The following is a 15,120-nucleotide window of genomic DNA, read 5'->3' on the forward strand; positions in this document are numbered from 1 at the left end:
ATTGCATAAATGTGAGACAAGAATAGTAAATGGTATAATTTGCTGCCTTCAACTTGTGCGATGAGACAATCCAAGCTATTGGCAGTTTCAGTTTTGCTACTCAAGTCTACTCAATCAGTTATCTTTGACATAGATTAATAAACACATATTTTTGTAAGGACTTTATTGTAAATCTTTTTACAGTGCTTATAAAGTAAAACAATGACAGGTCCAGCCAAATATACTTTAATAAATACACAATTTGGGTATTTTTGGCATAACTTGATGCACAGAAGAAAAGAAAATAAGAACCACACTTACAAATGCATACCATTGCAATAACTGCTTCATCTGATGGCGCAACTGTCGGTGGTTTATTTACACAGCACCATCTAGTGGTAACCATTGAAATGCTCTAGAACATCAAATACTGTATGTGATGAGAGAGTGTTTTTTGCAGGTCTTTCAGTCCGAGTGCAACAAAAAAGCAACTGGGTTAAGCACCGTTGGTCTGACCAGTTTAACACTCAAGTGTTAGTTTTACTGAGGTTAAGGTTAGGTTTAGGTGTGTATCTCTGTCCCCCCGACTTTCAGCACCTCCACGCAGCCAATCACAAGCTTCCGCTGCCTTAACCCAGTTGCCTTTTTGATACACTCGGACTGAAAGACCTGCAAAAAACACTCTCCCGTATGGTATACAGCAGTTGAAACCGTTTTCACAGACTTATGTTGCCTCGTTCCTACATTGGAGGAACGACATTCATGACAAACCAAGTGACAAAGGCTTTTTAAAGTTTTGTTTGGTTGGCTGAAAAGAAGAGCACAAGTGAGTTAAAAGGTAAAAAAAATTAAAGTACTGTACAAGAATGAATGATAAAAGACATAAGGACTGAGACTGGAGGGCATTGGCTTTGAGCAGTGTTATGGGAAGTTGGGAACGAAACATGGGGGGGGGCAAATTAAGGAGGTGTGATGTATCAGGGTGGGTGTGGAGCAGGCTTTGAGCAGTGTTATGGTAACGAAATGTGGAGGATGGGGCAAAAAGGGAGGTGTGATATATCAGGGTGGGTGTGGCGGTGGCGCAGGCGGAGAAAGGCAAGGAAGGTGAGTGTCACAGGCTTTGGCAGCATTGTAGTTTGTTGCCTTTCTGCCCATCAGTGGTGGGAGGGACACTGATGTCCACTACATTGTTGCCCGGAGATTCATCGTGTGCAGATCTGTCGGCTATCTGCTTCTGTGATACAATACGGTAGATTTCTGTGGAAGTGGAAGAAAGTGATGTTTTTTTTTATTAGGTTCAAACGTCATTACCTGATTCATTTATAATACACCGATCTGTACAATATTGTCCCCCACTCTTCATACCTGATAGAATGTTCTTAAATGCTTCCTCTACATTAGTAGAGTCCAAGGCTGAGGTTTCAATGAATGATAGAGTATTTTTTTCTGTGACAGAGAAAGAGTAAAGTCAATTTTAGAGACCAACAGATGAGTATGCATTACATTTGTATGTAAACACCACTTTGTTGTACACACCAGTGGTGGTCTGTGGTGGTCTTACCTGAGAAGGCTCGAGCCTCGTCGGTGGGCACTGCCCTGAGGTGGCGCAGGTCGCTCTTGTTACCAACCAGCATGATGACAATGTTGTTGTCAGCATGGTCCCTTAACTCTTTGAGCCAGCGTTCCACGTTCTCATACGTCAGGTGTTTGGCTATATCATAAACGAGGAAAGCGCCAACCGCCCCTCGGTAGTACCTGGTTACAGACGAGTAAGAACAGACACACTGTAAGCAGGGCTGTCACAATTATTACATAATCGTCTAATCGTGATTATTTGACATTATCGCAATTATTTTGTCATAATCGTGAATGTTGAAAAATGTCAGAAATAGTGGAAATAGCAGATCTACAAGCTCACAACGCGATGCGACACGTTGTGAGCTTGTAGATCGGCTATTTCCACTATCAATGTTATTTTTTAAGTAGTAAGTTGTCAAATATGTCAGTAATTTATTTGTGTGTTTAGGTTATGTGTCATATCTGCCATATGCAACTTCAAAGCCTAAAAGCCAAACAAAAATGTAATTATCAACGACAAAAACACAATTAAATCGTTAATCGCCAATTATTTGAGTGACAATTAATCGTCATGTAAAATGTCATATCGTGACAGCCCTAACTGTAAGTGCAGGTACATTCATCATTTCATTAGTGGTGGGCAAAACCGTTCGTTTATGTTCACAGCAATGATCCGTTCAAAGTTCTGTAGTGCTTCCAGTCCCGGCGGAGCGCAGGAGCTACTATTATGCATGCAACTGTGTGCATCCGATTCCACCGACATGACTGCACAGAAACACAGCACTGTCATTCACAATCTAATTGCACATCTCCTTTGTAATATAATGTATAGTAATAAAGTAAATAAATAATTACAATAAGTTATTTTTATTAGTTGAGATTGAGAATTATTTCCACAAATGCAATTTTTTCAATTTACAAAGCAGCCTAGCTCACTCACAAAAGATTTCCTAGCATGTCTTAAGTAGGTGTAGGAAACTATTTGCATCTTCTATTCAATTCAAAGGAGGTTTCAAACTAAAACATGTTAATTGACTATAGTGCCTACCTGTCCTTTATCTAGACTAGGACCATGCATATTTATTTCTTTTGATACTTAAATGTGGTGCTAACACTATCTCGTCTTTTTGTCAAGGAACAACAGTAAGCTGCCTTTATTTCAATTCAAATAGCAATACGCATGCATGTCTATTGTCTAGAGAAAACTTTACTGTCCCACTGTCTGTCCATCTGTCTGTCGCGGGAGGAAGCCTGCCTGCCCTGTGTGTGTGTGTGTGTGTGTGTGTGTGTGTGTGTGTGTGTGTGTGTGCGCGCGGGTGTGCGGGCAGGAACGAAAGCGCAAACTTAACGGTTTCAAGAAGTGAACGAGTTTGTTCACATTCACGGCAAAGAACTAGTTCTTATGAACGAATCGATAATGACGACCCATCACTACACCTCATTCTAACAGAACAGTATATGCAGAAAGCACCTTACCACAGAATTGTTCAAACTTACGCTGAGGTGATGGCTCTGTAGCGCTCCTGTCCAGCCGTGTCCCAGATCTGGGCCTTTATTGTCTTGCCATCTACCTGGATGCTGCGGGTGGCAAACTCCACCCCGATGGTGCTCTTACTCTCCAGGTTGAATTCATTCCTCGTGAAACGGGACAGCAAGTTACTCTTCCCCACTCCAGAGTCTCCTATCAGAACAACTAGAACCAAAACAGTCACAAGTTTGGGCTTCTATTAGGATCACAGAATGTTTACTGAAATGTAGTTTCAATTTCACAAAATGTCACTTAGATGACTGAAATTAATATCCAGTTAAGTTTAAACCAGGGTTCTTCAACAGGGGGTCCTAAAATGTACTACAGGGGGTCCGCCAAATCTTTGTGTGATGGGGAACATTGGCCGAAAATAGTCGATCTACAAGCTCAATGCCGGAGCAAACCATGCAAGGCACCAACTTGCTCACCGGGAGCAACAAAGGCTTCAGTCTTGCTCAAGGATTCTTTGTGTTTAGGACGGCAACTCTACCCTGGCCCTGAGCCACTGCCGGAAAGGATAACATGTGTGAAATCTATGAAAAAGTAGTGGCCCTAGTGTGGGGGTCCCTGTTTCATCTCACTCTCAGCTAGGGGGTCCTTGACCTGAAAAGGGTTGAAGACCACTTGTGTTTCAAGTCACGATACAAAATACTGTTGCGTAAAAGCATTGTTTTAATAGATGTGAAACTGATGAGTTGTATGTATTGCTTATAGCTGGTTAGTACTTGTTCATAAACATCTAATCCTGCCAGCAGTCATGCAGCAGGAAGCTGCCAACAACCTGCAAACTGGGAAATCTGACTCAACAGTTTCTCCAAGCCTCTTTTCCCTTCCTGTCCCTGAATGGCTTCTGGCTGGAAAAGCATAACATATTATTGTATAATACCATTATACACCATACGCCACTGTGATCTGTACAATTCACCTGAATGTTAATTCCCTTCATCGAACACTTAACGTACACTATAACTTTAATCAGGTAACATCTAAAGTTATCAAGGGGTTTGTTTACTTTGTTTTATATGAAGAAAAAAAATGACAGTTCAGAAAGGTATAGTCAAGAAAAACAAAACAAAGCAATATCATAATATCATGTCAGCAGAAAAACCCAAGGGCATTAATGTCTATCCATCTTCTAGCACCAATTATACACTATTTATACTTATATATACACTTTATGTACACTTATTACACATAGATGTTGACTTTTTCTTGTTTGTTTTAGAAATGTTAGCTAGCAAACAACTCCCAAATTGATAACTCGTATTAAGAGGCTTGCCTCAGTTAATAGAAACATGAAAGGGTATATAGATAGGCCTAAACGTTAGTTGTTGTAATCACCATAGATAGTGATACTGATATCCTCCTGACACTGACAGCGCATTCAGTGTTGTTAATAACGCAGGCTAGCACGGCTAAAGAAAAAGAGGCTAACTTCGCCAGTTCACGAATGTTGCTTTCAAACGTCATTCTTCTAAACGTGGATGATGTTCCACTTTACCTTTGAACAAGAAGTCGTACTCGTCATCTCTGTTTCCCATGATGGTTTATAACAATGTCGTTGTTGGTTTGTGTGACTGTAGTGACTGCACTGCAGCTCCTATGGCTGTCATACACACACGCACACGCACACGCACACACACACGCACGCACGCACGCACGCACACACACACACACACACACACACACACACACACACACACACACACACACACACACACACACACACACACACACAGCCCAGCACAGCAGGCAACCCACCCTGTGGTGGTAAAAGTACTCACATGTTTTACTTGAGTAAAGTAAAAGTATCATACTGCAATGTATAAATAAATAAGTAAGAGTCTGGGTGGAATAGTAGATGAATAGTAAAAGTACAAAAGTATTCGTATCAAATTGTACTTAAAGTACAAAAAAGGAAGAAAAGATTCTGTATGCAGAATTACTTTTCAAATATATATAAAAAAATAATTGAAAATAGCAGATCTACAAGCTCACAATGCATCGCATCACCACGCATTGTGAGCTTGTAAATCGGCTATTTTCAAATGGCCAAAATGTAGCTATGTAGGGCTAGGGCTGAAATGGATAGTGTATGGTGTATGGTATGTATCTACAAAGTAAATAGGCTAGTAGGCTACTAATTAACTACTAGCTTAGTAGTTAATTAGTAGTACTAAACATGTTTGAATAATTGTAGTAGAGTAAAAGTACAATATTTGCCTTTGAGGTGTTAGTGGAGTAGTAGTAAAAGTATTGAACATTTGAATTACTCCAGTGAAGTAAAAGAAATAAGTATGGTACTTGAGTAAATGTACTTAGTTACTTTCCACCAGTGAGGGGAGAGGCCGGGTGGTGCTTCCTGGCTCCGCAGAGGGGGAGGAGCATAGAGTTCGCACAACGGCGTAGCGCGTGCCAAAAAGAACTGATCTACAAAACTAACAATGCGACTGAGTGGGTGGCGATCGTGACACATCGTAAATTGTAGATCGGTTATTTGGGGGGGGGGGGGGGGGGGGGGGCACGACACCCTCGTACTACAAACACAAAACATGAACAATCCTATTGACCCATTGAAACGTTTATGAAACTATTATAAATGGATTCTAAACTATTACAAATAATAATATACATACATACAATATTTACAATCCAGTAAAGAGGATGAAAGTATATCATAATTATTGTTGTTGAGAATAGTAGTAGCAAACAGTATAGTTGCAGTAGTACTAGTAGTAGCAGGCAGCCTAGAAGCAGCAATGTTATAAATAAGAATATACTTTTGTATTTATTACATGGTATCACACAATATAAATAAAACATAATCATAATGTTGCCATGGTAATCATTGTGGGGGTTGTGTGTTTCTTGTCAGGATAGTGTAGTAGAAGCAGTGGCGAAGAAACTACAAAAGGCGGTCGTAAACTACAAAAGGCGGTTCCCAGAATGCTCCCTGGCTCCTCTCCTCCAATCAGAATGCTCCCTGGCTCCTCTCCTCCAATCATCTGCCAGCCCGAGATAACAAACACCACTTCCCAGAATGCTCCCCGGCTCCTCTCCTCCAATCAGCTGCCAGCTCGAGACAACAAACACCAGCGACATTTTTTCTCTCTCCGCCATTTCGTTAGCTTCTGGGGAAACGAGACGCCGCTCTTCTTCTGCCACGGTCGTGAACAATATTACTCGTTCGTATACACATCACCAGTCTTAAGTAAAGTAAGTTAAGCCTACGCGAGTTAGCTATCAACAGAAACGGAGTGAGTGTGAAAGAAGGGAATTTCGGTTCGCATTTTTTTTAAACAAGAAAGCCAACAGAAACTGCGCAAGAAGATGTCGACTGAAAAGGCCGATGGTGCTCCAGAGAAGACAGGCCCGGCGCAGGCCCAGCCAGCCAAGCAGCAAGGGTAACGACCATTTCCACCACGCATTCATTCATTCAACCTTTAGGCTCTTTGTTAGCTAGCTAGCTCCTCAGCCAGTGTAGCCTGTTATAGCTGCTGCTAACAGGCTACATTGGCTACATTTTAAAGATGATAATTGATACCTCGCACGAACCTTTCGTCGCGCAACAAAGGACCCTTTCCTTGCCCATCGTTTCTCTTGGATTTGTGTAATTTAAAAGTGCGCCATTTTAGAAACGCGACCTATCCCTAAGCAGCCGTGCTTTGGAATTCACGTCGTCCGGCCAACATTTAATTTATATAGGCTACGTTTTTATTAAATCGTAATTACTATAATGCGTTGTTACAAATGGGAACAAAGGTTTACGTTCCTTAATTCATAGTTCGTGTTTTGTGTTTTTTCCCCACATACGATGTTAATCTATGGCCATGGGTTATGCTGCACCAGCATTCCTTGCTGTATTACATTATCGTCGATATTGACTAATCCCACTGGAATTATAGGAGTTGGCATTACATTAGTTTGACTCAACCTGTTCCATTGTGAAAATAGTTGTGAGCATGTAGATCTGCTCTTTTCACAATTTCGGCCTCTATTCTTGGAACATTTGGCCTTTTTTTAATGCCAGAGGCACTAAAAGGGACTTAAATCTTCGATATTTACTTGATCACACTGATTGTTCTTTTTCTTTTTTCTTCTTTTTTTCCCTCTCACACAGCGAGATGAATGGGAAGCCCAAGCACGAGTCCACGGGGGGGCGGAAGGAAAGGCCTCAGAAGAGAGGGGGCGGCGGGCGCTTTGAACCCTATGGAAACGTGAACAAAAGATACCGAGTGTTTGTCAGCAACATCCCCTACGATGTGAAATGGCAAGCACTCAAAGATCTGATGAAAGAAAAAGGTAACGTCTCCCAACATAGGAATTTGACTTATTGTACAACTTGGTAGAAGACACATCTTCATTGGTCACTGTGAAGGATCACTTTGGCTTGCTTTGAAGGGTTTCGGTGGAAAATTGCTCATGGACTCAAGTCGTACACTGTGGCCTGGGTTCTATGGGAATTGGCTGGAGAGAAAAAGAATGAGAGGAGTCCTCAAGTTCGAGAGGCATGTGTCTGGTCAACTTTGTTGACAACCATAGTTGAAAACCATAGTTTTAAGATTTTGTAGTGTTGTGAACATGGATTTTTAGACATCTGTTATTTGCTCTATAATTGCCAAAGCCCATATGGTTCATATGACGTTGAGGTTGTACAAGATGTTAACACAAATGTACAATTTCAATAGCTTGTGTGACACTGAATGGTGAAACGAATGAAAGAATAGGCCTACAGCCTCATCGACGTGATTTATTTATTTATTTATTTTTTGCTCAGAGACTATGAATTGCTGTCAGGTGCATTATGCCAGCATTTAGCAAAACTGTTTGCAATCTTGGATATGAGCCAATTGGAGAATTGTTTTGAGACCTTCATGTAACAATTGAAACAGTATGGAGTAGCCTACGGGTCGCATCAACTGTTAATTTATGACTTATGTGTTGTTTAATCAGACTTCCTTGATAGAAGTTGCACAGCTTAAATGGCTTGGGCAAGCTTCAGATATACGAAAAGCAATGCATCAAATTGGCATCTGCTTTAATGTGATGAAGCATGTGTTTCCAGAGGTATAACCAATCCATTTTCAGTACTTGGTACTGGATTTGTAATAATTGACTGTGGAGTTTAAATTGCATTTTCTTTTTTAGGTTTGAACCTTGGCGTGGCAAATGTTTTCTCAGCAGATCTCCATGTTGTGCCAAACTGATGTGTGTGCGGGAATTCTTGGGGTACAGGTCTACAAAATGAAGCAGCTTCTTGCGTCCTGTCCTTGTGGCTAGAGGTTTGGCCAGTGATGTCCATTTTCATTGAACAGACACATCATCTAGAGCTAAGGCGTGGTTATGGTCGACGTGGGATCAAAATTCAGATTCACTGTATTTCAGAGATGAACAGCTTTTTGTAGATATCATAGTCTGCCCTTTGCTAGTGTAGATGAACTCCTAGATACAATGGGCAAATGTATAGGTGCATTAGCCTGTGGTTTCCAACGGCAACATTTGGCAAAAAAGAGGGTTGATATGAGTTGAAGCATTGAATGAGCTATGCTATCTTGAAATTGCCAACAGGTTAATAATACTTGCATAGAAGATGGTTTTTGACGGCAATATCCAAATAGGACGACTGATAGCTACATAAGAGTTGTTGTCCTCAATCTATTGCCAGAAGATGGATGGTTTTTGCCAACAGGTTAATTAAACTTGCATAGAAGATGGTTTTTGATGGCAATATCCAAACAGGAGGGCTGATAAGCTACTTAAGAGTTGTTGTCCTCAATCTATTGCTTATGGTGTTTCTGGATTTCAACAGGGACAGGCTAAGAAGTCTTCATTTTGTTCTATAAGACGCAAGCTTGCATTTTGTAGACCTCTATCAGATTGTGCTGCTGCTGCTGAGGTGCTGGGGGAAGGCTCAGGACTGTCAGTCCGAGCTCACTGTCACCGGCCAGCCCCTCTTGTGTTTCTGCTCTAAATCCCAATTGTTCTCTCGGCTTCTCTCCCTTGGTGTGTGTCGTCTCTGGGATCTGATTTATAGTGGGTGAGGTAACGTACGTGGAACACTTAATGGACGCAGAAGGCAAATCAAGGGTAAGTGCAAAAAAAATGCATAATAAAAACTATGAATTAAGCCAGACAAACCTTTTGTCTGCTTGGGTTTCTTTATTTACTTTCATTGTTGGGGGGAGTGTCAGAGATGGTGACACTGAGGAGTGTTTGGTGTCGTCCGTGGCACTGACTGACGGGTCGGTGCTTAATTATACAGGTTTTCAGGTTTCTTAGTAGCCAGTCCTGTGGGATTGCTGTAGCTGATAATGTCCCCGTGGTTGCTGGATTTGTTCATTAGGAACATTATAGTATAAATGTGGTCCAGTCCGCAAGTCCGGTTGAAACATGGCTGTTAGATTGTTGTTAAATGTAATGCCTTCCTTTAGAATTGGTTTAATGGGCTAGATCTTTCCAATATCTTTGTTGTAGGGAATCCCCTTTTTGTTTGTGGATTTTCTGATTTTTGAGATCGGAAAATACTTCTAGTGGTTCAAGAGTCACCACGCTCTCTGGAATTTCAAAGTGTCTGGTGAAGAGGATTGTGAGATCTGAAAATGTGTAATATTATTGAAGGCTAAAATTCAAGGCCTTTACAAATGAGTGTTTGATTGTGCATGATACTCAATTTTTCCAAAAATACTCAACTGAAGTGTACTCAATTGAAGTGTTCCATCTCTCAATGTCTCGCTTTTACTAATTTTCTTTTCTCTTCGCCTCTTCTTTGGGCTATTACCCCGTCTTCAATCAAAAAGGGATGCGCGTAAGTACATTTTAATCACTTTAATATCTGAAGCTCTGTACATGAGACATATGGACATAACTGTACAAACTAATGCATGTTTGGTTAGTCACATTTTAATGTTAAATTTAGATGTACACAAAAACATTGAATAGAGAATCCTGCCCAAAATCTGGTAGTTCATTACAACATGAAGGGAAGTCCACACACCGATCTGTAGCTTGCAGTAGGAAAGTTTTTATTACATTACATTCATTACAACATAGTAACATACCTGTTAACACTGGACTTTCCTTTACAGTGTTGTTGAGTTTAGGACTGAGGAGCTGATGAAGAAAGCTGTGGAGAAGGTCAACAAACACATCTGCAATGGACGTCCTTTGAAAGTCAAAGAGGTAGACTAAGCCACAAGTCATAATGAGCTATGAAACTAATGTGAAATGTGAATTTTGACTACTGTTAAAAAGTGATTTGGGAATTCCACTAAATTCTTTCCCCGTGTTCCACAGGACCCTGATGGTATCATCGCTCAGAGGGAAGTGCACAAGGCCCAGGGAGGAGGGGGTGGAGGACCCCAGGGAGGCCATGGTGGCATGGGGGGTATGGGTGGAGGCATGGGCGGAGGAGGCATGGGCGGCATGAACATGGACCGCATGGGCGGCGGCATGAATATGGACCGGATGGGCGGCGGCATGAACATGGACCGCATGGGAGGTGGTGGCATGAACATGGATCGAATGGGCGGCGGTGGAATGAACATGGACCGCATGGGCCCTGGCCCTGGTGGCCCAACGGTCAACATCCCTCCCAGCCTGATGAACAACCCCAACATTCCCAACGAGATCATCCATGGCCTGCAGGCTGGCAAGATCGGCAGCACAGTCTTCGTGGCTAATGTGAGGGGGCCCTCTATTTCGGATATAAAAAAATGTTCCCGTGAATGTATTAGGAATATTATTTATGTATTGTATATTTAGGCGGTGTACTTAATCCATTTAGGCCTAGAATTATTGAATGCTTTAACCAGTGAAAAATAGCAGATATACAAGCTCACAGCGCTGTGAGCTTGTAGATTTCTAAAAAATCGTGAAAATGAGTGCAAATCTTTGAATGGCTAATGTGAGGGGCTGATTTTCACGATTTTTCAAAAATAGCAGATCTACAAGCTCGCAGCTGTGAACTTGTATATCTGCTATTTTTCACTGGTTAAAGCATAGAATAATGATGCACAATAATGTGTACCCGTTCTGAATGGGTTAAGAGACAACATTTTCACGATCTATATTCCAGCTTCAAGCCTGGCTTGCAATGTGAACGTCCAACTAACCCGATCTGTCTGTTCTATTGTTTCTAGCTGGACTACAAAGTGGGCTGGAAGAAGCTGAAGGAGGTGTTCAGCATGGCAGGCATGGTGGTGAGGACGGACATCCTGGAGGACAAGGACGGGAAGAGCAGAGGCATGGGTACGGTCACCTTCGACATGCCCATCGAAGCGGTCCAGGCTGTGTCCATGTTCAATGGTCAGTTGCTGTTCAACAGGGTCATGCATGTTAAACTGGTAAGTTGCTTAAGCCTATACTATACATACCTTTTTTTTAAGTTTGGAACAAATTACATGACCTGAACGTTATTTGAATACTTTGTTTTGTCATTTTCAGGATGAGAAGTCCATGCCCAAGGCCCAAGACTTTGGACCACCTGAGAGACCAGCTGCTCTTCCACGTAAGTAAAAAAAAAACGAACAAAAACAACCCTACATAATAGGGATGGGACGATAAGCGATATTATCATTTATCGTGATAAAAAAACACTCATGATAATCGTATCGTGGAGATTTAATTTATCGCGATATCGTCCTCTGTCATGCACTGGGATCAATTCACCTTTTATTTGCCGAGCTGCATATCCGGTACCACTTAAACCCTCTATAATTGGTAAAAGGTACTTATAATATACGTACTTGATACAGTCTTTTTCTCAATCTATCAAATGTCTTTGCCAAAAAATAGACAATCTACAAGCTCACAGTCACAAGGCGTCACGACGCGTTGTGAGCTTGCAGATCGGCTATTTTTGGGCAAATGTTCCAAATCCTAGAGATGTATTGCCATGACTGACGGAGCTGAAATGTATTATTCGACTCTTTCAGGCGGTCTAAGTGGTATTGGTCTGGGCCTGGGGCCTGGAGGCCAGCCCATTGATGCTACACAACTCAACAGAGGAGCAGGTGGTGGTGGAGGAGCAGCAGGCATGGGCAACATGGGCCCTGGAGGTAAATGGCATGGCATGTTTTAAATGTTAAAACCTTCCTTGTTTTGCTATGGCAATGGCTAATCACAGTTGGCTGTTTTGACTTGTAGGAATGGATGGAGGCTTTGGAAACATGGGAGGCCGCATGGGAGGTGTGTGTGGTTTTATGCATCATCCATTGGTCTCATCAAACATTGTTAACATCTTGAAGCATCCATTAAAAGCCCCCACTTTGTCTTGAAAGGCAAATGGATAGCTTTTAATGAGCATTTTATCTATGCTTCTTTCAGTTTTATTTAATCAGCAATTTTGTTTTTAACTCTCCTGAAGTTTTTGTTTATGTGCCTTATCTTTCTTTTTTTGCTGTATGTGTTGCACTTTGAGTTGCATTCTTATGCATGAGAATGGGATGTTGCATAAATAATAAAGCTTAATAGTGGTAGAAGTTACTGTTTGCTTTTGTTAATACTTCGACCATACACTCTTCAGGCATGGACAATTTTGGCCAGATGAACAACCTGGACCGTTTCGCACCCTCTGGAATGGGCAGAATAAATGGTAAGAAAACGAGGCACACGCGTATTCTACAGCGAGCGTGGAACATTTTCACGTTTTGCTGGTCTTTTCTAATGGTTTAATCTCTTGCATTGTCAGAGATGGACCGTGGAATTGGTGGTGCTTTTGACAGGGAGTTTGGTCGAAATGAAATGGGCATGTCTCGCAATAATTTTGGAGAGTCCTTTGAAAGAGGAATGGGTTAGTACTTTCAGGATTTTGATAATTTAAATATAATTCCCCTGGCGTGTCTCATAAGGTGTGGTGTTCATTGTGACTTGGTCCCATGATGTGACATTTTTGCTTGTCTCTTTGCTTTTCTTTTTTAACCCCGCAATTGCAGGAAACTCCATGGGTGTGGACCGCATGAGTTCTGGAATGGACCGGCTGGGAGCTGGCATGGACCGCATAGCAGGGATGGGCATGGATAGGATGGACCGCGTGCCCGAGCTGGACAGGCTGGGTTCTGGCTTTGACCGAATGGGCTCGGGGATGGACCGGCTGGGGCCCAGTATGGACAGGCTTGGTTCTGGCATTGACCGTATGAGCTCCAGCATGGACCGCCTCGGCCCATCTGGGTTTGACCGCCTGGGCCCGTCCAGTTTGGAGCGCATGAGTGGCGGCCTCGACTTCAGCTCCCCCGTGGGCATGGGTAACAGCGGCATCGACAGGATGGGCAACAACTTTGACCGCATGGGATCTGCTGGTGGCCTCGACCGATTCCCAGCCGGAGGACTCGACCGGATGGGTTCCAACATGGACCGGATGGGAGGCGGCGGCGGTGTTGGTGGCCAGTTTGATCGTCCTGCTGACATGGACCGTGGAGGCTTTGGTGGCAACTCCTTCGGAGGAGCTGCAGCAGGAGGCCCTGGGGCTGGCAACCCTAGGAAGGGATGCCAGATCTTTGTCAGAAATGTGAGTGTCTCATACAAGATCAGGCCTGCCAACATCACACTGCCACAATCATTTTAAGAGTAGATGTCATGTCCTGTGTGCTGGTGAATTTTACTTTTATCAGGCTTGCTTTAATTGCATTGGGTACATTTTGAAATGTCATCTACTAAAACGCTGTAAGCAGGCCTACAGAAATTGATTTGATAACTGAAGCAATTTAAGGCCCATCTTTAATAATAACCGTAAACCCTTTGTTACTTAAACGTGAATATCTCTGTTTGATTGCATGCACTGACGAGCGGTCCTTGCCAGAAACTTTTACCATAATCATTTTATAAATTCCTGTGTTCCGGTTGGTACATTTTGGGAGTTTGATACCAAACCAAGGGAAAATGACAATGAAGGATCACATGTAATTGAAATCAAGGAAACTCCTGCAGAATGAAGGATGGTTGGCAGATGGGTATCTTCTAACAAGATGGCCATCGTTTCATTCTATTGATGTGTTTTTACGATGACTTCAGATGGGCTTCAAAGTGACCTGATTGTACTTTGTTTTCCAGCTGCCCTTTGACTTCCACTGGAAGATGCTGAAGGATACCTTCAACACATGTGGTAAGATTTTGTATTATTGTTAATTTAACAATGGAATAGAACAAAATGTGTACACTAGTCCTTACCTGTAGGCCACCCTCACCCAGGTGCTGTACTCACCTCTCCTGTGTGTGTGAGAGACGCACACACCCCACCTCCTCTTCCTATCAGACAGACATTCAGTCGATTAAATAGTTAGATATACGTCTATCGCATACAGTATGTATGGATTAAAAGCGTCTGCTAAATGCCTAAACTGTAAACTGTATGTGTATCTGTATATATTTGTCAACTCACCACACATCATCTCCTATCTACTTACCACAGGAATGGTCCAGTACGCCGACATCAAGATGGAGAACGGGAAGTCCAAGGGCTGTGGTGTGGTCCGCTTCGATTGCCCCGAGACCGCAGAGCGCGCCTGCCGGAGTATGAACGGCTACAGGCTGAACGGCAGAGAGATTGATGTTAGGATTGATAGGAATGCATAAGCCAGCTTGTCTGTACAACATTTGACGTGTCGTTGTGGCTTTGATATCCCAGCCCCCTGTCTGTTAAATGACCTTTATAATTATTTTGTTACTTTATTAGGCATTTGTAACAGTGCAGTTGTGTTATTTTAGATATTGTTCTCGATGTTTAATTTTTTTTAGTCAAATTTCTAGTTGACTTTATTTCTTTTACATCATGCTTCACCTATCATTTAGGTTTGACCTGTAAGGTGTTTTTGATAAATAAAATGTGAAAATCTGGACATTTCTTGGTTGGTTTAGTCATTTCAAGAATGAAGAGTGTTTTATTTTGTACAACCAGCCCAAATGTTTAATCTATAAATCATGCACAAAGTGTCTGTATGTATACAGTATATATATATATATATATATATATGTAGATGTATAGATACATATAGAAATAAATATGTAAACACATAGGCACGACACGCATACTTTATCTTGGA

At 42.0% G+C, this 15,120-nt stretch overlaps 2 protein-coding genes across 5 annotated transcripts; one reads left to right on the forward strand and one right to left on the reverse strand.

Moving 5' to 3' along the window:
- Positions 1-163: 163 nt before the first annotated feature.
- On the reverse strand, positions 164-4,710 carry LOC308285130 (ras-related protein Rab-11B). The gene is made up of 5 exons (XM_080725848.1): positions 4,587-4,710; positions 3,055-3,250; positions 1,541-1,734; positions 1,345-1,425; positions 164-1,236 (listed from the first exon to the last, which is right to left on the reverse strand). Exons 1-5 carry the CDS (start codon positions 4,624-4,626, stop codon positions 1,091-1,093), a joined length of 657 nt encoding a protein of 218 aa, XP_080581974.1. The 5' UTR covers positions 4,627-4,710; the 3' UTR covers positions 164-1,090.
- Positions 4,711-6,217: 1,507 nt separating this feature from the next.
- hnrnpm (heterogeneous nuclear ribonucleoprotein M) lies at positions 6,218-14,914 on the forward strand. Of its 4 annotated transcripts, XM_080734975.1 has the most exons (15): positions 6,218-6,489; positions 7,206-7,387; positions 9,120-9,172; positions 9,883-9,890; positions 10,171-10,264; positions 10,379-10,765; positions 11,224-11,427; positions 11,528-11,591; positions 12,019-12,141; positions 12,230-12,271; positions 12,609-12,677; positions 12,774-12,875; positions 13,018-13,589; positions 14,132-14,183; positions 14,490-14,914. In XM_080734975.1, the coding sequence occupies exons 1-15, from the start codon at positions 6,416-6,418 to the stop codon at positions 14,651-14,653; spliced, it is 2,190 nt and encodes a 729-aa protein (XP_080591101.1). In that variant the 5' UTR covers positions 6,218-6,415; the 3' UTR covers positions 14,654-14,914. The 4 variants fall into 4 exon arrangements, with proteins under 4 accessions (XP_080591101.1, XP_080591099.1, XP_080591098.1 ...); XM_080734973.1 differs by lacking the exons at positions 6,218-6,489; positions 7,206-7,387; positions 9,120-9,172; positions 12,774-12,875 and having other exon boundaries at positions 9,381-9,890; XM_080734972.1 differs by lacking the exons at positions 6,218-6,489; positions 7,206-7,387; positions 9,120-9,172; positions 12,230-12,271 and having other exon boundaries at positions 9,381-9,890.
- Positions 14,915-15,120: the final 206 nt, after the last annotated feature.

Source organism: Nannobrachium achirus (assembly GCF_963921795.1).
Source record: "Nannobrachium achirus genome assembly, chromosome: 1".
NCBI classification, from domain to species: Eukaryota; Metazoa; Chordata; class Actinopteri; order Myctophiformes; family Myctophidae; genus Nannobrachium; species Nannobrachium achirus.

Bases quoted from the DNA above. Each gene is read 5' to 3' on its own strand.
- LOC308285130 (XM_080725848.1), bottom strand. From the start codon at position 4,626: ATGGGAAACAGAGATGACGAGTACGACTTCTTGTTCAAAG. The intron at 1,735-3,054 runs GTAAGTTTGAAC...GTCTGTAACCAG, and splicing joins TACAGAGCCATCACCTCAGC to GTACTACCGAGGGGCGGTTG. The intron at 1,237-1,344 runs GTATGAAGAGTG...CCACTTCCACAG, and splicing joins ATTTAAGAACATTCTATCAG to AAATCTACCGTATTGTATCA.
- hnrnpm (XM_080734975.1), top strand. From the start codon at position 6,416: ATGTCGACTGAAAAGGCCGATGGTGCTCCAGAGAAGACAGGCCCGGCG. The intron at 11,592-12,018 runs GTAAGTAAAAAA...CGACTCTTTCAG, and splicing joins GAGACCAGCTGCTCTTCCAC to GCGGTCTAAGTGGTATTGGT. The intron at 14,184-14,489 runs GTAAGATTTTGT...TACTTACCACAG, and splicing joins GGATACCTTCAACACATGTG to GAATGGTCCAGTACGCCGAC.